The 21306-nt window shown below is 48.0% G+C and overlaps 1 protein-coding gene across 1 annotated transcript in view; it reads left to right on the plus strand.

Moving 5' to 3' along the window:
- The window catches only part of LOC149371708 (ecdysone-induced protein 78C-like), a 127783-nt gene that overhangs the window by 78806 nt on the left and 27671 nt on the right, over nt 1-21306 (plus strand). The window contains exon 3 of the mRNA XM_089565974.1: nt 16725-16866. Coding sequence (XP_089422100.1) covers nt 16725-16866 — 142 coding nt within the window. The remainder of the gene's footprint in view (nt 1-16724; nt 16867-21306) is intronic.

Raw genomic sequence — 21306 nt, forward strand, 5'->3', positions numbered from 1 at the left:
CACCAGGTCTTTCATCAGATGGCGGAGCTTCGTGGCTTCCGCCATATCGGACTCAGTGCGCCAACAAAGACGGGCAACGCTCTCCTTAGGTTTTTGGATGCGGGCGTCTCGACGGTCTCGGAGGTCCGGGCTTGCAAATGTGTCCCGGACCTGCTGGCGAAAGTTATTCCATCTATAAATATCAGCCTCCCTGTTCTCAAACCAAGTCTCGGCTCCGTCTTCGAGTGCGAAGTAAACGTTCCGCAGCTTCTTCGCGGGGCTGCACTGACTCCACCGATCAAACTGGTCAAGCCAGCCTTCGAAGTCTTCAAAAGCGGCGCCATGGAAACTGGCCAACACACGGGGCTGTTGAAGCGTCAAGTGAGATGCGCTAGCTTGCGCCATGGAACCAGGCTGAAATGGTCAATGGGTGGGCGCCTTTTCATGTAGGGGACCAAACCCTGGAGCCAATCCCAAAAGGCTGCGGCTGCTGCAGTATACTGGCGTGCAGACAGACGGAAGCCGATCGCGGCGCGATGAGCCGATTTTAGTTGTAGTCCTGGGCATCGTGGCGTTGAGCCCGCACTTCCACCAGTGTCACATGGGAGTTTGGGTTGGGAACTCAAGGGTTAGACGGTAGAGGAACGCCAACGCTGATATGCGACCGGAGCGGAACATCAGTTTCTTCACCAAAGCCATAAGCGTGGCGCACGAGCTTCGTGCCGAAGAACCACGTTTGCGGGCCTGACTTGCCCTTCCGAGTCAGGCCCGCAAACGTCAAGCTGTGGCCAATGATTTTTCGCGTTGATTAATTCGCATCTCGACCCCTACAGTGCCGCAACTGCTGGAGGTTTGGCCAGTACCAATGTATGCAAACTGAGTTCTAGTTGCCGTGCGTGTGGAGAGGGCCACGACCCAGCTCAGTGTTCGGTTGAACACTATAGTAGGATACAACTTTAAAAAACAGCAGTTGCTAACACTGGGCCGCGCTCCGCGGTGTCTTGTATTACTCCGCTGGCCAATCGCAACAGTAAACGAAATCAGCTATTTAATGTTTTACTATATCAAACAATCCATGTATCAAAATTATAGAGCTCATAATTTTTTTCTTGTGATAAGCTTCTTGTTTAGGTAACAAGAAACGTTTAAGCAACGGGCTACTTTTTTGTCGTGGAGGAATTCTGTGCGCGGTGGCTGAATGTGGGCGGAGCTTCACTGCAGACTTAAGTTGTATCCGACTTATAGAAGCGCTGTCTGTGTGGTGGTGGCCACTCATCAAGCCATCCTGACTGCCCAGCGCGGGCTGAAGAAGTACAAGTGCTGGAGATAACTGTTAAGCGCAAGGACACAAGACGAGAGACATTTCAGCTGTAAAGGATAGGGCATCTGGCTATTCAAGTGTGGCAGCGCGGCATGCAGCGATCGTGGATTCCACCTTGTGGCAAGCGATAGCTGCGGCTGTGGTAGATAGCAATGGCGAGTGCTATGGATCATAGTAGAGAATCTGTCTGCATGCATTTCGCAAGTCATGGCATCTGAGATGTCCAATTTGTTGCAAGCCTCCACTGCTCCCTTTTGCGGCATAGTCGCTTCAGCTTTGGTGGCGCCTACCAAACCTCTTCTGTGGCCACGTCCACCAATCCACTATGTGAAACGCAATCAGAGCCTCCTACTGCTCCTCCAATCGGATGCACAAATCACAGTGGGGCAGAAGTATACATCGAGGCCGAAATTCGACCTCAAAAGCGCCGCACTGGGTCTCCATTGGATGTTGGTACGTCTTGCCCTCCGAAGAAAACAAAAAAGAATCACCCTCTAGCATTATTATTTTGGAAAAAGCGGTCGCCGCTGCGGCACTGTCGATGAAATAGGGTCGCTGAAAGTGTTGCAACGCAACTACCGGTAAATTTTTTCCGCTTCAACAGATTGAATTTGCCTACCCAATAAAGCAACTCCAGACGTAAATGCACTTCAGGAAACATGGCTTACTGAAGATTCAAGGTACAGTCCAAAAAATTATCGCTCTTTCAGGTTTGGTCGTCCGTCAAGGGGTGGTAGCTTGCGTTGTCCTTATCCTCCAAATTTACCCAGGGCAAATGTATCATTTCAGTTATATTTCAGTTATTTCAGTCAGTGCGAAATTCAGGATATGTATCTGAATCTTCCTGGATACCAACCACTCATTCTAGCTACTGTATATTTTCCCATTCGCGTGACATTCGGCCTCTAGACTCGTCTTTATCTCGTTGCAGGAAACAAGTTTTAACTGTTGGGGACTTTAACTCGCATCATGTTTCGTGGGGGTTTAGAACCGATCGCTGCGGCTCACGCTTGTGGGACTGGGCTTATGACAATAACTTCCACTGCCTAAAATCATATCCCTCCACACATGTCCGAGACCAGTATCGCTCTGCATTAGACTTCACAAATTTTCTCCCCTGGAGTACCTATTTCCCCCTGGATGCCAGTTGACTGTGCCTAAAACACTAAAACAGCGATCACCTTCTGGTCAATTTCCAAGTTGCGTACTATTTGACCACTCCTAACAGCCACCGGCGCGCACCATTACGAAAGCTTCCCACGAAGCACAGACAGAGCTAACAAACGTCTAAAAATGTCTTGGGAAAAAACCTTTACATGATGGTTGGTTTGTTTATGGGGTTTAACGTCCCAAAGCGACTAAGGCTATGAGAGACGCAGTATGAAAAGAAGTTTCACCTGAACAGTTTTGTAGACTTAGACGTTTACATGCCCTCCTGTATCTGTGCTAACGCAACGCTTGTGAGGTAGAAATTTTTGAAGAATTTCTAAGACGTTCCTTTTTTATTCATGAATAAGTGATTGTATTATTTTACTCATTTGAAGAATGATTGTAGTGCTACCTTAAATCGTCTGAAGCTTTATAAATGTTTAAGAGTTCATTTTTCTTAAAGAACCTGCTTTAAGCAGAACTCAAAGCTCATTTGCAATGATGAGAACAAGGAGCCCACATTACAAGGAATAAACGGCTGCAGTCATGAGCCGTAAATGCACATGCTAAGTGTAAAAAGAAAACGTGCTTTTCAACCGCTGTGTTATTCTTTGAATTAGGGGTGTGCGAATATTCGAAATTTTCGAATATAATTCGAATATTATATTTTTGGTATTCGTATTCGATTCGAAATCCAAGTATTCGTGTTGTTTCGAATATTCGACACGACGCGGATATTCGTATCTAGCCGAATATTCTATAGCGAGCACCGGCGTTCATTTCGGTCCGCAAGTCCTATCGACAGAGACATAACAACATTGCGCCGCCCAGAGCAATGCGTAACGTAGGGCCATGCAGTAGCTGACTGCGCTGGTGAGCTTTTTTGTGGCTATACCTGCGAAGCTGGTATAGTCAGAGCTGTGCACGAAATACCTCGCTATATGTGCCAGTTCAGTGCCAATTGAAAGGGCATTTTCTGTGGCTGGACAAGTCGTTTCAGCTAAAAGGGAACTACTTCTTCCTGACCATGTGCGGCAGCCAGTTTTCCTTCACGACAACCTCTTATGTTCATCCTAGCAACGCGCTTTTGTGCTTATGGCAAGCTAGCCTTGATCAATGCTGTGTACTAGTCATCTTCTCTGATATTTCCACTCTTCTAAGAAGAATGTTCGAGACTTTGATACTTTTTTTGCAGCCACGCACACCTTTTGTGCTCATTTAATCATTGATAGTTGAACTGTGATGTTCTTGGGTGCTCAAATAAATGTTTTGAAGTGGTTAAATGCGTCTGTCCTTGATTATTCGATATTCGATTCGATATTCGGAACCAAGTATTCGTATTCGATTCGTATTCGAAAAATTTTATATTCGCACACCCCTACTTTGAATCTATTGCTCACATACATACACAAAAAAAAGAAAACGACCATAAAATTAATGTTAGTAGCAACGGAGGAGGTAGGTTCACTGGTTTGGTTGGCATTCAAATGGTAAACATTTAGATGGCGGAAAAGTGTCGAGCAGCGGCCATTTGTTAAAATAAAAATTGTTTCGGCCCCGGGCCTTGTTCAAGCGGATGCATTGATGAGCAAGTTGCTCTGACGTGGACGGCTGGGAAGAGTTCCCTAGGGGTCCTCAAAATCACTTATCTGGCAAGGAAGAGGCCAACTGGATGGTAACATGGGGAAGTCAAATCCAGCTCTGCTCAGCAGCCTGCAGAAGTGAAAAATACTAGGTGAACCAAAAGCACTGTTAGGTTCGCCTGGAATGGCCAACCTGGAGTCAGAACCATGACCAGGCAATGACAAGGAATGACAGCGCAGGCAAAAATAAGCCAACTAAAAACATCGATACGTATGCTGTCATTGCCAGTGGCATTTGTGAACAGTACAATGACTCACCATGAATTCAAGAAGTCACCCACCGTGGAGGTCCTGAACAGAAGCAGATTTCAAAGAACCGGCATGGACACAGAAAGCCACGAAGTCAATTGCAAGTGCACTGCATTACCATAAACACAAGTTGAGAACATTTTCCTTGTTGTGTTTCGTGGCTTAACTGCCTTAAGAAGGAGTTGACTGCACTTGCCGAGAGTCTACGATAAACTTAGACCAAAGAAAAGTATGTACAGTCAGCGTCGCCCTCGTGTAGAGCGCTCGAGCGGTGTCCTCCCCTGCTTAAAAGTCGACATCTTGTCGTGTCGTCCCGCTATTAAAAGCTAGTCTTGCGCGGAAGTAGCGCCACACAAGCAAGGTGGGCACAGTCAACCTCCTGAGCTGTATCCGTTAAGCCTGAGGACATCATCATCATCATCTTGCAAACACGCTTTCTCGTATACCTGCTCGCTGTGGCTGAATCGAAAGTGGTTATGGTTGACATCCGGCACCATCGCACGAAAACATAGGAGAGATGCTCCCGTCTTGGTAATATACCTGCATCAGTTCAGTATACGCCGGAGGTGGATTAAATCTTGGACCTTGCCTTGATAGCCACACCTGAAAGACAGTTGCATGTGTATAATGTTACTGCATCACCAAACAGGCTCTTTCTCATCTGTATGATGCAGCTCAAATGAGGGCACTGCAAGCAAGGTACACCACTGCACAAGAAGAATTAATCCAGGTGCTCACCTCAGAATTGGAGCAGTCTTCAAGCCGAGTCGTAAAGATAGCCTTCTCATTGTTGTCTGAGCAGTTCAGTACAAGGTGCTGCGATTAATTTGCATGAAACTAGCCCAAATCCTTGCTCCTCCAGCCAACAGTAGCGGTCCTAAAGGTCAAACAAACAATGGGGCTTGTGCAACGAACGTTAGCGAACACTTACTTCTAAAAGAAAGCATGAAGTGAAAGAAAAACAGCATAATCTGTGAAGAGGGCGTAGCAAAGCTCACCAAAAGAAATGTGCAAAGTGAATCAGGGACAACGCCAGCTGCGCATGGTGCAATGGTTTACCAAGAAATTCAGGCCAAGTGCCCACTTCATTACATTCTCAAACAGCCTGAGCACATACAGAGCACCACCACTACCTCTGCAGTGCCGGAGCTCCCAATCGTAATGAAAAAAAGTCCATGCAGTTACGCACCCGCATTGTTACCTCAGCTCCTTTTTACCCTTATGGTCAATAACCAGCCACAGACCTCAGGTGCTCAAGCTTCAGCAACTAGACACATAAAAGGGCACACTGCTGATGAAAAAAAAAAATTCAGGGGGCACTTTCGATCTCTTTGGCACTTTGGAAAGGCGAAAGAAAACCTTTCTGGCGCACTGTTTGGCAGTCACTGCGAGACTGTTTGGGCTGTACTAGTGTTTATTTGACTACACATTACAACTACACGCTTTGACTGCCGACTTCGACTGCTTCTTTAGCAAGACTCTCTCTCTATGCTTCGATGAGTTCGGTTGTATCCATGGCTCTGTTCGCAGTAATGAAGTATGTAATGTGGTCACCCACGGACGCCTTACGCCCCCTGTCGGAGCGGACAACTATTTTTTATTAGTTGTCGTCTGCTCCAAAAGGGAGCGTCAGGCATCCGTGGGTGACCTCATTACTGCGAATCCGCGCAATCTGACGTCATAACCATTTCGACCAACCGAAAAGCGTGACACCTCTGCTGACAACCTTCTTTCGACAACGATGAGGCATTAAAGGCTTTCACCTTAATAGCTCAGGGCAGCTCCGCACAAATAAACTAAAATCAGACCATCACAGTTAGTCTACAAAATATTCTTCCATATTTTCATCTTCACCTGCAGCAAAACAAGTCATCAACAGTATATTTATTTACCATGCAGAGACTGAATTTCATGAAACCATATTTTTCGAAAGCGCTAAAACAACACCGACAAAGAAGGAACAGACAGGGACGAGCGCTGTCCGTGTGGTTTTAGCGATTTCGAAAAATGTCAAACGTGCACCAACTAGCCCGATCCCTCCACTCTTCATGAAACCGATACAACATGGAATTTGAGGGACGCTGTAGTGGAGCGCTGCGAATCGATTTGTACTGTCAGTGATTCTTTAACGTGCGCTGACTTCGCACAGCACACTGGCGTTTTTGTATTTCGGCTCTGTCGACGTAAGGCCGCCGCGGCCGGCATCGAATAACTCGCAACCTTGCCATCAGCAGCCATCGCGACGTGCTTCATGATCACGGCACGATAACGAACACTGCTCATTCCATTCCGCAAGTGTTTAACTACGAGTTGAACTTTTCGGTTTCTATTTTTTGAAAATTCGGCGGACTTTTTTCGGTTTTTATTTCAGAACGGAAGTTTCTGGTTTTTTTTTTCGGCGAATATTATTTTCTCTGTAAACGAAATACTGGCTTTTTTCGGTCATTAAATGTAGCAGTTCTGTGTGGTCAAAAGTCAATCAAAGTCTATCTCGGCGTTTTCTCACCCTGTGCAACTTATTCGCCAGTAATTAACGCGCAAATGGTAGTAGTTGGAGCTGTGCTTGTAGCTATCGCCGCTAAAATGGTAATGCAAGTTAAATGACATAGCCGGCAAGCAGAAACGAAGTGGAACTTTACTACCTACGTTACGGGCCTACGTTGTGCTGGGCCACGGAGGAAGTGTTGAGCGCGGGGGCGGGGCATCGCACTGTTTGCCGCGCAATGGTCGCGGTATCCAGAACATACTTTTTCGTGCAGCCCATGCGCGGTTTCGTGTCAGTGCCCTGCATGCAGTTGATTAACCTGTTTAACCGGCTAACTGATCTAAGCACGTGATGATAGTGAACTACCGGTTCTTAGCAGGAGGCGTGTAAGCTATAGCTATAGGCGTGTATAGCGGAGCAATAATCGCACAACTGCATTGTTTATGCAACAATACCGTCTTCGCATCGTGCTCCTGGCTTTCATAGCTAATTTTCAACCGTGACTTAGTGTAACACGCATTCAACAGTCAGCTAGCTATGCCTGGCATGCCAGGGATGCTGACCTTTTTCGGCGAATTTCGAAAACTGAATTCGGCCTACTTTTATCATTTTTTGTTTGTTTAAACCGAAACGTCCAAACCCTATGTACAATCAAAGCCTTTCTAACGCGGGTGTCACTGATGGTAAGCACAGCAAGGTGAATTGGAACACTCAGGTGGCCAGAACAGAGTTCTTGGCAAGAATAAAATCCTACCAGAACTCAATCGAGCACAGGCTTCAGTCAGTGTATAGAAAAAATTTGGAGACACTTAAGCTCCGCCTTAAGGTTATGACGCGATAGAGTACTGGGTTAATTCCCAAATATGCAAAGGCCATTCTCTACTTTACATTCATAGATCCCGCATAGTCCACATACCCCTCCTGGCGCAGTGGTGCAGGGGTTAAGCGATGCGCCACTGCCCTGCGATGGCAGGCCCTGCCAGCAGTTGGCCTTGTGCGCCCAGGTATACCTCTTTCCGAGCGTCCAGCTTCAAGTTGTGACTTATTATTAACTGTCTTTAAGCGACAGATTAACCACAGCATTATTCTCCCATTGGTCAACACCAGAAATTAAAAACAAAAAAAGAAACATTCCCCTATACACCTTGGTTTCGGCGGCTGTTGGCTTTATTCACACACACGCGCGCACACGCACAAACTCGCACACATGTATAGGTGTGTGTGTGTGTGTGTTTGTGCGTGCGTTAAGGCCGATTTCTTTAAATTTGAATCACGTAAAGTTAAATGAAAGGGTGTCGCATGGCCGAATCATGTCAGTCATTTCAGACAGTGGGTTGCTGAATCCTTGCCAAATAGATTTTTGCCCATGTGCTATGTGCGCTTATATCGAGAGCCGTCGCCGAAAGCAGTACGCCGCGCTTGTTGCAAAGGTCACAGGCTGTAGGACTTCCGAGCTACTTTGTGAACTGGGCTTCTGAATTTCTGGCTGACAGAGAAATTTGTTGTTTCCAGAACGGAGTTTCTTCTTGCAGATCTCGGGGGCCGAGAGGAGTGCCTCGAGTTGCTGTCCTCTTCCCTGTTCTTTTCAACATCTTATTTAGCTGTATTTTTGCTGTCATAAGGTGACAACATATGTGTATGCAAATGGCATAGTCTTTTTTGCCTCCGAGAATGACATGTGTACTCTTCGTACCAGTCATTAGTCTTGCCTAAATGTCCTGGAGCAATGGTCAGGTGAAATTAACCTCTCCCTCAATGTAAATAAATGTGCTTTATCCTCTTGTCTTATCCAGTTAATACTTGTATTGTTTATCAACACCATGCCATTCCTCAAGTGTAGACTGTCGAATACCTCGGAGTTATGATGCTTCACTTTCCTGCCGGGCCCATATATTGTGGGGTTAAAATCGGGGAAATAAACACGTTCTCCCCGTTTAAGCACGGCTGAGCCAGTTCAAAACCGCGCTGACCCCACCCCGTGGTCGCGTACGCTACTGAGCGCACGCCGACCACGGCGGGCCTTGCTCTGCGGGAACAAAGGAACGACACACTGGCTGACACAAACAAGGCATTTATTGCTATAGCAACAATAACGCCAGCTAGCAACAAAATACACTGAGGAATCTAGGATGTCCGACTCACCAGCACGGCTACGAGCGAACGTCCGCCCACGGTAGGGCAAAGGGATAAACTTCGAGGTCGAGCGGGACGGGCTTGGCGGGAGTAAGTTCCGGCCAAGAGGCGCCCGTCGACGAAGAGCGAAGCCGCGAGCGAAACGTCCGCTTGCTTCCCGGTGCCGAGGGAGAAGAGACCCCGTAGCTCCCCGCGAGCGCGCAGCAAAACGCCATCCGTGGCGCTGGTGTCGCTGCGACGCGAGCGCCCTGCCCTGTTAGTGGAAAGTCACCGAACCGAGAGGAGTGCTTTGCGGAGGAGCTAACCACAGGGAACTAGCGCGTTGAGGGAAAGCGAACGCAGGGGACGAAAGCGTCCCCACATCCCCCCAACCTTAAATAGACCCACGCGCCTGCAAGTTACATGCTATGGAGGAGTCTCCTGGTCTTCATGCACTTGAGACAGGTCGTGCAGCGGAGGTCACGCCGACAGGGTGCACGCAGTCTTCCGCGGTATTCCGAAGGCGGCGTGAAGGTCTCCGCTGGGGCGACTCGCATGGCCCGCGGGCTATGTGCCCGCAGGCCCGCGAAGAGGAGGGCCGGTTGACCACTGCAGGCCAAGATTCCGCAGTAGTCGCCAGGGCAGCAGCAGCCAGAGGTGGCTGCTGTCTGGTCTCGCCACAGCTGCCCCGGATGGATGCGGCGAACAGGATACAGGCCGCTCCGTCGCAGCAGGCGGCAGCGAGACGATGTGCACAGGACAGCAAGCCGCAGTGGCTCCAGATCTGTAAAATTTCCGAAACACTCCGCATGCCTTTAACGTAGGTCACGGGAGGGGAAACGGCGTACACAAGGGCCTCGTGGCTCAATGCTCAACTCGCTAGCAAAACGTGTCGGGCGGCAGTGCAATGCAAAGTTCGAGTGAACAAAGCCCTTTCTTGAGTTGAACGAGAATGCTCGGTTCATGCGAGGTTAAAAAAAAAACAGGCGGCCAGCAAAGTGCGCCCCCTCTCAACACCACGTCCGGTGGTCGTGTCACTGTTGACATGGCGCAGGCAGCTATGAATAGCCTTAGGCCTCACTACCATAGTGGCGGTCGATGACCCCCAACAAAAGAAAGACCCGAAACGGGTTTCGTGCGCGCAGCCGCGAGGAGACATCAGCGTTGTGGGGTGGTCCTCCCCGCTCACTGCACGAAGCAGCTGCTGAGTGATCGGCGCCCACCGTATCGGACGGTGTCGGAACGCCCGGTGCCGAGCTGCAATACCAGCGAGCTCGTTAAGGCACCCGTGGCCCCAGGCCACCCGGCTCCCAGAGCCGCGACTCCCAGAGTCGGAAAAGAGACAGCGAGAAAATATATACAGAAAACTCGGACCACCCACGCGGCTTCCGTACTCACTCGCTTCGGGCTCGGCAACTCCGCGGGCGCTAGGCCTCGCGCTCCCTCGATGCGGACCAAGTGGTTCTTGAAGAAACTCCAGGAAGAAAACTTCACAAAAAAAAAACATGCTGAGCATGTCGAAAAGTTCAAACATGCTGCAGCGCAATACACCTCGCACTCAAGAAAGCATGCCGCAGGTCCTAGCGATCAAAATTCACTCTAGGCCTAGCACTTGTCAAGTCCGGACAAAGAGCGTTCCTCGAACCGAACAGACTGTCGTCCAATGTTCCAAGAGCAGGCCCCACGTTGGGCGCCAGATGTGGGGTTAAAATCGGGGAAATAAACACGTTCTCCCCGTTTAAGCACGGCTGAGCCAGTTCAAAACCGCGCTGACCCCACCCCGTGGTCGCGTACGCTACTGAGCGCACGCCGACCACGGCGGGCCTTGCTCTGCGGGAACAAAGGAACGACACACTGGCTGACACAAACAAGGCATTTATTGCTATAGCAACAATAACGCCAGCTAGCAACAAAATACACTGAGGAATCTAGGATGTCCGACTCACCAGCACGGCTACGAGCGAACGTCCGCCCACGGTAGGGCAAAGGGATAAACTTCGAGGTCGAGCGGGACGGGCTTGGCGGGAGTAAGTTCCGGCCAAGAGGCGCCCGTCGACGAAGAGCGAAGCCGCGAGCGAAACGTCCGCTTGCTTCCCGGTGCCGAGGGAGAAGAGACCCCGTAGCTCCCCGCGAGCGCGCAGCAAAACGCCATCCGTGGCGCTGGTGTCGCTGCGACGCGAGCGCCCTGCCCTGTTAGTGGAAAGTCACCGAACCGAGAGGAGTGCTTTGCGGAGGAGCTAACCACAGGGAACTAGCGCGTTGAGGGAAAGCGAACGCAGGGGACGAAAGCGTCCCCACAATATAGAGCAGGTCACTGCGAGAGGAGTCCGAGCAACATCCACTGCAGCATGAGAAGGCGATCAATGCATGTCCGTCCAGTATTAGAGTTCGGTTCTCTGGAGGACTTGCGTATAAACTTCGTCCCTTTCTCTGTCTGGGCCTTCCGAAATTTTTGGCGGATTCCGCTTTGTACTATAGCGCGGATTCCATCATTGCCCTCAAGGTTTCGGCTCTTAACTGTGGCAAGCGCTCGATTCATCGCTTCATGCCTCAAAGTTGATCTTTCTTCGTCAGCCTAGGACATTTTTCAGTGAAAGCTGCTCTCATTTCCATATTCCACAGATTTGTTTTGTGCGGTCTTTCTTTGACCCCTTAAACCTCCGCATTTCGAACATCATTCCGGCGTGCGCCTACTCTACATCTACCTATTCAGATTGTCTTTCTTTCCAAGAACTGCAAAATTTTGCCTCAACAGTTTGTTTGCAAGATTACCTGATGTCCTTTCGTTCTTATCGCAACAGACGCCTCACAGTGTAAAGAAAAAGTCGGTGTCGATATTTTCTCTCTCTTCCTCGACTGATCATTCTCACTCCGCCCTTCCGACTACACCCCCATTTATTTGGCCGAATTTTTTGCAGTAGGCCTGGCTTTTTGCAGTTGAGTTAAACAGCTCTTCTTTATTCTGCCACAACAATGACGGATTCATTATCCATGTGCTCCTCTCTAGCCGCGTCTGCGGAGTCACAGGCACTCCACTTACTCATATTTTTGGTGCCGCCCCACGTGCGTCCATTTCGGTTGGTTTGGGCACAGAAGAATTCGTCTAAATACGACTGCAGATACCGTGGCGAAAGCACGCCTTCAAGGCGCACTCATGACTCTCGCCCTGCGGCCATATTTCGCAGGTAATGTGCAGCCTCAGCGCTAATTACTTCTTGCGACTTCCAGCATCTTCTCTACCCGTGGCGCAGTAAAGAATGGCGATCGCGCAAGCTGGAGGTTTCTTTCACGCGTCTACGTTGTCGCGTACCACAATTAAACCTCTACCTCCACTGACCTGCTTTGGCGGTCTTCCCTCTGTGCCCGCTCTGTGCTGAACCCGAAACGATAGATCATTTCTTGTTGTCCTGCCGCCGCTTCTCCTCCTTACAGAGGCGCCTACTACAGCACCCGTTACGACAGCTCGGTCTGTCTCTTGGTGCTTCCTCCCTTGGGCACAGCAACAGGAATGTGCTCTCCGTCATTCAAAGTTTCCTTTTTGACATGAAACGGCTGCCATACGAGAATCTTTCCATCTTCTGGCTGCTCATGCTCAAAATTCATATTTAATTAGACCATCCTAAACACTACACGTATAGTCCCATTTCCCTTCTCTCGGCTTCCCTCGGGCGCTGGCGGTGTTCCAAAAAGGGCTCTCTGGGCGCTGCCATATTGTTCCCTGGACTGCAGTGGGCACCTCGCGCTAGCATGGTGGAAGCGGCGAAACGCCTCCTCTCTGCACTGCTGGAAACCGGTTCCGCCGCCGGAAACAATATGGTAGCGCCCAGGTTGGAAAGGTGTGGGAAGCTATAGCAGACGCTCCCAACGCCGCGCGTAAGTTTTCTGCCTTGGCTTCGCTCGAAATGAGATCATGGCATGAGGTAAAAAATTAGCCACTCGAAGAGCTGCCCCGAGCAACCTTGCACTCCTTGACACTTTTTGTACTGCGATCGATTTGATTGCGGTGCACGCGGTGGAAGTGGCGTGCGCGGCCGAAAATATCCTCAGATTGTTGTCTCTCGACGCTCGCGCTTTGTCGCGCAGGGGACTGCGCGCCCTAATCAGTTGCTCGCATTGTCTGCCTTCGATTCAGCCACAATGAGTTCATGGCATGGGAGATTAAAAAAAAAAATAGTTACCCAAACAACTGCCCCGACCCATGTTGCACTGCTTTATCGGAACTTTTTGTACTGCGATCGCTTTGATTGCGGTGCACACGGTGGAAAAGGCATGCGCGAGCGAGCCAGTGAACATCATCGGAGTGCTGTTTTTCGATCGGCGTCTTTTGCCCAATCTTATTCAAAATTTAACTCCGCCAAGACTAAGTGGTACGGCATGCGACTAGACGTGCGGCCTAGGCTTTATATGATCGGATGGCGGTGTAATGCTGCCAAAATATATCCTTCTCTCAAAGGCGCGTTTGCTCCTGCAATCGGCTGTGCGTAGGCGCCTACTCATCTCAGTTTTAACTTTTTTTTTTTTTTCTTGCGCAGGAAAGCTTAGTGATTATTTCGGAGTTACTGCATACCTCGGAGACCTCGCAAGCTAACGTTAAAAGGAACCGACTGACGGTAGTCCCTTACGGTTTGTTTGTAAATAGGTGAATACGATGCCCTAGTTACGCGCTGTATACGTGGTTGTGACCAAAAGAATTTGATGTAAGGTTAATTGTTTGGGTTGAGTAACAGCAACCAAAAAGGCCTTTTAACCGCTGCTTCGCGCGAGCCTAGCGCTGCATGAATGTTGTTCGTTTAAGTGATTGTCATCTTGGGTCAGCATGTGCAATAATGGCAATAATGACGCAAAAATTGAAAACACAAACAAATGTATTCAACTATGCTTGACGGAGGTCCTCGCTTGCATTCTCGAGTATTATCCACACAGATATCGAGTATTCAATATATAGTTCGGTTACTGTGCCTAACACAGTAACGACCGATTTTGGTAAGACGAATACGTCCAGCGATGCGCGCAACATGAAAGCTAGACCCGGCACTGCGAGCAGCATAAACGGCGGAGATCAAACAACATGAAGCGCAAGTTTTGAGTCGAGCCCGCGAACGAGTCAGACTACAACCAAACCAATACGCCACGTAATGCGCGCGATGTCAAAGCTACACCTGCAGAGCCTAGCAGGGCCAGCAGCGTGAACGGCGGGGCTAATACAACAAAAAGAACGGCTTTCGTAGCCCGCGAGCGAAGGAATCCATCTACAACCATGCCAAACGGCGTTAACTGACTGCAGTCGCTCGCGCTTCACACCAGATCCCCCGAACAAAAAAAAAAAAAATACGCGACTGACAGCTGAAGAACGGCCACTCACATCGTAAAGGTGGGGATCCACCTCATTATCAAAGTTTTCCCGGCCGATCCTGTGCAGGCAAACCTTTCGGCTAGCCGCGTTGCGTTCTCCGGACGGAATGACGAAAAACCTTTTCCCACTCCCTCCTGGTGCTTCACCCGTAAGCGCAACAGAATCTCCCCGCAGCGCGTGGACACCGTCAAAGCTGGAGAAATGCTTCCCTTCAAAACTGTGGCGCACCAAATAAAACGGAACGCGATTTCTACCCCCGACAATGGCGCTGGCGTCTGCTGCGGGGCCAAAAAGCGCGCGCTAACACGTGACCACGGCGCCTCATCCAATGGGAAGCTCAATAATATTCGGTGGCGCGCTAGGAGAAAGGAGCCAGAAAGTTCTAAGCTTTTCGCTACTTTTGCTTCATTGAGGGTCTTTACCCTTCACTACGGCATCTCTCATAGCTGGAGTTGCTTTGGGACGTCAAACCTCATAAACCAAACCAATTGGTCTTTCCAATTGGGAGCTCCATTTGGGACCAAGTGGGAAGCTCCAGTTGGAATATGTTGGAAGGTCACCTCCCAATTTGACATTCCAATTGGCTTCAACTATACCTTTCAATTGGAGACTGCCCTACTGGAAGCAAGGAAACCAATTGGTCTACTCACTTGGTTTCGTGAGTCCAGCGGGTGACTTACGAGCTCCCACTGCGTGACGTTCACGGAAGTTTCAACGTTCTGCAAAAGCGGAGACCGAAACCGAAACTCTCTTGCGCGGCTGCCCATCTTGCTCGACCGGTTGTCGGCAGCGCCATTACGGCAAACACTAGCGGGGGCTACGTCGGCAGTTTAGAAACTTTTTTAACTTTGTTGCTTGCGGGACGGCATACCTAAAACAAAGGGCTTGGCTGTACCGCTGGTCGCCGCGCGCGGTGACAGGACGTTAACCTAAGTTCGTAATTCACATTACTTGGCTCCTAACAACTGCCGCTAGCGCCCGACGAACTTTCTCCGTTGAATCTCCACATCTCGGCTTGGGACGGTGCCTCCGAAAAAAAAAAATCAACTTGACGTAAGTGAGAGTCCTAACGTCTCGCACTAACCGGCTCTGAGACTGGCACTGAAGGATTGTCACAGCGCAAGGAAGTTTTTCATTGCGGTAATCTGATTTGTGTTGCTGTGAGTTTTGCCGACTTCTAGAAAATGCAGTGGTGTGTTATTGAAACTTATCACCGAGGGTCCGCGATCTGCCGCGGCGAGAAAAAGTAGGAGAACGACTTTTCTTTTCGCTTTGTCTGCATGGATGGCTCGGAAAACTCGTTACTTGTATCGCTTGCAAATTAGCGGTGGGTGTTCGGACCTTGTCTGCGTTAATTACGGAATATTTTAAGTGCTATTTCTCGTGTTAGCTCGCAGTGTCGCTCTCGCTGGCCTGGTCCGAGTGCTGTGTCATGACGCCGTGGCCGTTGACACTAGCGATTTTTTTGTATTTGCTTCATGTTGCTGCCTCTGCGTACGCGCGTTCAGAAGCGGGGGGAACGGCCAAGTGAGCTTCATTGCTGTCGAGTTTACTGCCGTATTGAGCGCGTTTTTGGTTTTGGGCTGAATCGCTTCTCTTTACTAGCCGCCAATGAGTGCGGCTTGCAAGCGCTCGGGATTTCGATCTCTGCTGTTTCGCCAGCGTGCTCGGAATTTGTCTCGGTCGCCGAATTTCGATGGCTCTTGTTTTTCCGCATAGCGCTGGACAAATAACTTCATGGTGCCTCTTCAGACGAAGCAGTGGCGCCCGTCGTTCTGTTGTGTTCTGTATTACTGAATGGCAGCCGTTTCGGCACGGTACAGACCGTAATGTTTCATTGGTTGCGAATTCGTTTTCAACAAAAAATGTGATGTATTGTGACGAAGTTGCTAGCCAGAGGTTGAGACTTACTTACCTGTGTTGATGTCTTGACATACTTAAAGTTTTAGGATGAAATGAAGCACTGTGGAACAGCGCGTTTAGTTGCATTGTAACAGGCTAATGGAATTCTTTTTTATTAGCATCTATGTTCATTTAAGAGCTCTCTCCCCCCTTATTTTGACACTGTTAACCAGAATGGTTAAACTTTGATAACATAGAGGATAGTGATAACCTTTTGTTGCTTGTAGTAGTCCTGTTTCTTCATTTTTTTTTTTTTTTAAATATCAGGCTGCTTTTAGTTCACCTGTGCCTGTTAATAACATGCCCGTCAATTGCACTTATCCCATAATAACGAGTATGATTTCTCAAATATTTTTGTACTCAAGATCAAATTGTGCTTGCCTTGGTTGTCAAGATTAAGCAGTGCACAGGTGCAGGGCAGACTAGCGAACAGACATCTTTGTGAATGTGGTGTTGGGTAATGTTACCTGCTGAGTGAATAAGTATTGTAAGTTGTTCGCCATTTGATGTGTTATTTCTCTTGCTTTACAGGGATTCTTCCGAAGGAGCATCCAGAAGCAAATTGAATACCGGTGCTTACGAGATGGCAAGTGCTTGGTGATCCGGTTAAACCGCAATCGCTGCCAGTACTGCCGCTTCAAGAAATGCTTGGCAGTGGGCATGTCTAGAGACTGTAAGCGTTTTGTGTCTTTCATTCTACCCCAACTGCTTATATATTTTCAGTGATAGGTTTGTTGTGTAATGGTGGGACTATGAACAAGTCGTTGACGAAACAGTGAGGCCATGGAGATGCATTGATGAACAAGGAAAACTTTACTACACTTTTGAGGTACACATGAAGAGAGAGCTGAAGGACAGAGCATAACATGCATCTTTCCTTTGTATTGATAAAGGTGCACTGAAGAGGAATCTGAACTTGTCTTTTTGCTGTGGGAACTCGATCTACACGTTCCTAGCATTCTTAGAAACTGCGACTTATTGCCCTGTACGGCCGATTTCCCAAATTAAATCGAATTAACGTCCGGCTCCCGCCCTTTTTTTTTAATTCTCCCTCGTACGGTGGGCGGAGTCGACCAACACGTGGAGTGCCTTTCACCCAGTCCCGTGGCGGCTTGCCGCTCTGCCATCGGCGGAGTAATACATAGTAGTCCGTAGTAGCAAATAGTCCGCGCGTATTTTTATTTCTGCGGGCTTATTTTGCGGCTATATTATCTGCGAATGAAACTGTTTATTCACGGAAACCTAAAAACAAAATAAAGCGAAAGCAAAGCCTCCACGAAGCTGGCTGAAAGGAACTTCACGCGTTGGTCGACTCCGCCCATCGTACGAGGGAGAATTAAAAATAAAGGGTGGGAGCCGGAAATTCGATTTAATTAGGGAAATCGGCCATACAGGGCAATAAGTTGCAGTTTCTAAGAATGCTAGGAATGTGTAGATCGAGTTCCCGCGGCAAAAAGACAAGTTCAGAATCCTCTTCAGTGCACCTTTAAGAGCCGAGTCCCCCGCAGTGAGCAGGTCAGACCCCGGTGGCTTCCAGCAGACCGAAACTTCGCAGTCGAACTCTGCCGACTGGTACAGTCGAACCCATATATATGGAACTCTAAAAAAAAAAAAATGCCTACAAGTTCGATATAACGTGTAATTTGATATAAAAGTGGCAGTAAATTTCGCAGCACACAAACTTATTGAGATGGAAAAAATGAATTCCTATGATAGCCACTTATTGGACGCAGATGACTGAGCGAAAATAGTTGAGTTTCTTCATCTTATAGGAGAGAACACATTTTTCAGTGTTATCAATGTACTCCGAATGGACTCCGTGCACACATGTGCAGAATATATGCACACAAACTCGGAGATACCAGCAGGTGACGAGAAGATGAGACTAAAGTTGCACAGCTATTTGGAGAAGGTGCACTTTCACACAAAATGAGAGAAGGCTAAAGCATAATGGTGCCTTGGGGAAGCGCAACTCAGCTCTGGGGTGGAATTGGCAAGCTGTGACGTAAAATAGCTGAAGCGGACATGCTAGCAAGTGTTTAAAGCTGTGCACATTAGTTTGGTTATGAATAGATTTTTGTCAAGGAATCAGATCCCCCATTTAATATATGACAAGGCATATAGACGTAGTACATTTATTTACATAGACATTGATACCCTTATGCGCATCATAAAGGTTCTCGACATTCTCATTCAAGTGTTACAGTAATTGCATAAATTGTAGTGAGATAGGCCATCACTGAATAAGGTAGGCAGGAAGCCTATTCTTATTAGATGCAAGCAGCAGCATGGTGGTATAGGAGCTGTCAAAACATTGTTCTCGGTTTAAACTGTGGAAGTGAGGGCCGTGCTATGATGTTGTCTCTGCTGGAAGAAAAGTGGCATTTTCGCCGACTGCTATGCTCTTCATGCCGTGGAAAATATAGTATGTGCAATGGTTTGCACTGAACAATGACAGTATGTGACAAGAGTTAGTGTTGGAGTTTGTTGAGGTGATTTGGAAGAGCACCATTTGCAAACTGGATAGGGCATTGCGGTTAGCTCTCAGTCTAGCGTATAGGCCCATTGGCTTGAAATGTTGCTGTTTGTAGTAAACAGTCTCAAGGTGTAGTGTTGAGCTAAACTGATATGTTATTTGTTTAAGTATTCTAGCTTTGATTGTTTGCTCTTTACAGCATGCAGTTTTAGGCATAGCACCACTGTATGCTTACTTTCTGTAGGCGTGTAGCAGCACCACGTTTTGCATCAATATTGTATTTTGAAAGCGAACAGAGGTTTTGGTATTCTCCAGAAAAACAATTTCCTTAAACCTTGAGCTTTGCGCATGATAACCTTAGGTGCTTATGCTCTACTAAATCCAACATAGCAGCAACACGAGGTTTTAGTAATCCTTTATGTGGAAAGTGCTGTATTGTAGAAACTCGTTCGGCCAGACAAAGCAAACTGAATGGACTTCAGAAACGAAGCTGGTGCCTTGCCAAAAGTTGAGGTTCCCTGCTGTATCAACTGGAAGTTAAGAAGAAAACGTTCTAATCTAATCAGTTTAGCTGCGTTTAACACTTTCCCCAGCATTCTGATAGGCCTTGTTAGTATGGCTGAGTATGCTAAATTATGCTAAAAAAAGAAAGAAAGGGAGGTTGCTGGATTACTGCACAATGAGCATATAAAAAAATATTTTTGCTGCACTGATAGGGATTTAAAAGTAAAAAAAATGTGACCGAGTTTTGAGCATTAAAATATGTTAATTCCATGTGCAAGTTAGCAATACTGTTTCATTATCAATGATGAAACAAAACTCATTTGGACACTACTGATGCCACAATGGAGGCAGATGAGAGGAACGCAGGAAGAGGCTGCAAGTCTCTTTAAAGGGCCATGAACCACCCGCTGGTCGAAAATGTTTTCTACCCCTGTGGTTGTGAGGCATCGTCCTCGGAAAGTGCGGCCACTAAAATTCTACGAAAGGACTGTTTAATAGTGTAGTCACAGCCATCGCAATCGAGCTACTTCACCATGCTCCTCTCTTTCCGTTCCCTCTCCAAGATCGTTCTCTCCCCCGCCTCGTTGACTAGCCTCCGCAATTGAAATTCCCCTTCCTCCTCTGATGTTAGTGGGAGGCGTGGAGTATGTCACATATCTATGTCATGGCCCCGCCTTGGAAAGAAGTCTTTTCTTGCTTTTTGCTACCTGGGATATTTCATGGGAAAGGCGGGGGGGGGGGGTTGATCGGGGTCTTCTCGCGGTGTTTCGTTGTGCTTTTATTTTTTTTGTTCTTCCTCGCCCTAATTATTTTTTTTTTGAAGTTGTTTCTCCTTCTCCATCCCCTTCCCTGCGCTTCCTGGGTGGGTGTGCAACAAAACAGCTTGAACCTTGTCTCGTGGTCATCTTCCACTTCTCGACCATCATTGGACGTTGCTTGGCACGCATGCCTTTCCCGCTTTGCTCTGCTGTGCTCACAGATGTTTTGCTGCCCTCCACACCTTCGATGTTTCCTGAGTTGCTTTGCTTAGGCGGCACTGAACAATCAAGAGACACGATCAGCTCGACCACTTCAACATATTAGCAAGTGCATCCTTTCATACATCTGTATTTTTTCGTCAGTGTCATCCCTAGTTAGCGAGCATCCTTTTCATGCCTGCATGTTTTTTTTTTTTTTTTTCCGTGAGGCCTCCCCACTGTTTTTTGTGAGGCTTCCCCAACACGCTGCAGCGTTCATGAAATGGGACAAGTAATTGAAAACCTTGTTTTTGTCGGTGTGTATGCATGTGCGAAAATTAAAAGTGTTACGGAAAATGTGCGCGCAACAAGCAGACAACGTGATGAACCAGCTATGCCCACCCTTCGCCCGTAAATCAGAATGACGCACCAATGGAATGCCTTTCACGAAGGTTTGTAAGATGACGTCAACTTGAAGGCTCAGGAGCCAGCGCAGAGGAGGAGGTTGGCTTCTCGAAGGAAAGAGCGAACGTGCTGTGATTTGAATTTTTACACCTTTTCAGGGCACGCATGGCTCTAGCATTTTGCAGAGGTTATCTATGATGCCTCCTCTATGCACTGTGCTTGTTCGTTTAAAATGCCCAAATCCCTGGTTAGTGGCCCTTTAAGGGGAGCTTCAGGCTTAAAATATGAGTTCAGAATTTGAGAGCCAACAAGGACAGCTCTTGAAACATGTTATATTTGTTTTATTGGCACATAAGCAACTGAGGTTATTGTGTACAGTTGTGGACAGAATATGGACCACGCATCGACAAACTCTTGTGACGTGTTACCTAGCAAGAATTAATGGGTGCTTGTTACTTACACATGTCAATGCTGCTTATGCAGTTTCCATGTAAAGGCAGCAATCTCTTCTATTTTCGTTGCGCAATACAAAGATAGATTGGGAACGCCAGAATGTCGTTCGTATTATTCTGTCCACGACTGTGCCAAGCACGGTTGGTGAAGGGATGGAAGGATCAACCACTGCCGTATGTGACCACATGGCAAGTAAAGTTCATGAAAAAGATTTGTATGCATATTTGCATTACTCAGACCCGTTGAAGAGCATGTGCATGATCCGAAGGGGTGTGTATGTGTGTGCCCACATTATGCAGACCCCCCCCTGAAGAGCGTG

The sequence above is a fragment of the Amblyomma mixtum genome, chromosome 1 (assembly GCF_055824585.1).
Source record: "Amblyomma mixtum isolate Tamu chromosome 1, ASM5582458v1, whole genome shotgun sequence".
In the NCBI taxonomy this organism is placed as follows: Eukaryota; Metazoa; Arthropoda; class Arachnida; order Ixodida; family Ixodidae; genus Amblyomma; species Amblyomma mixtum.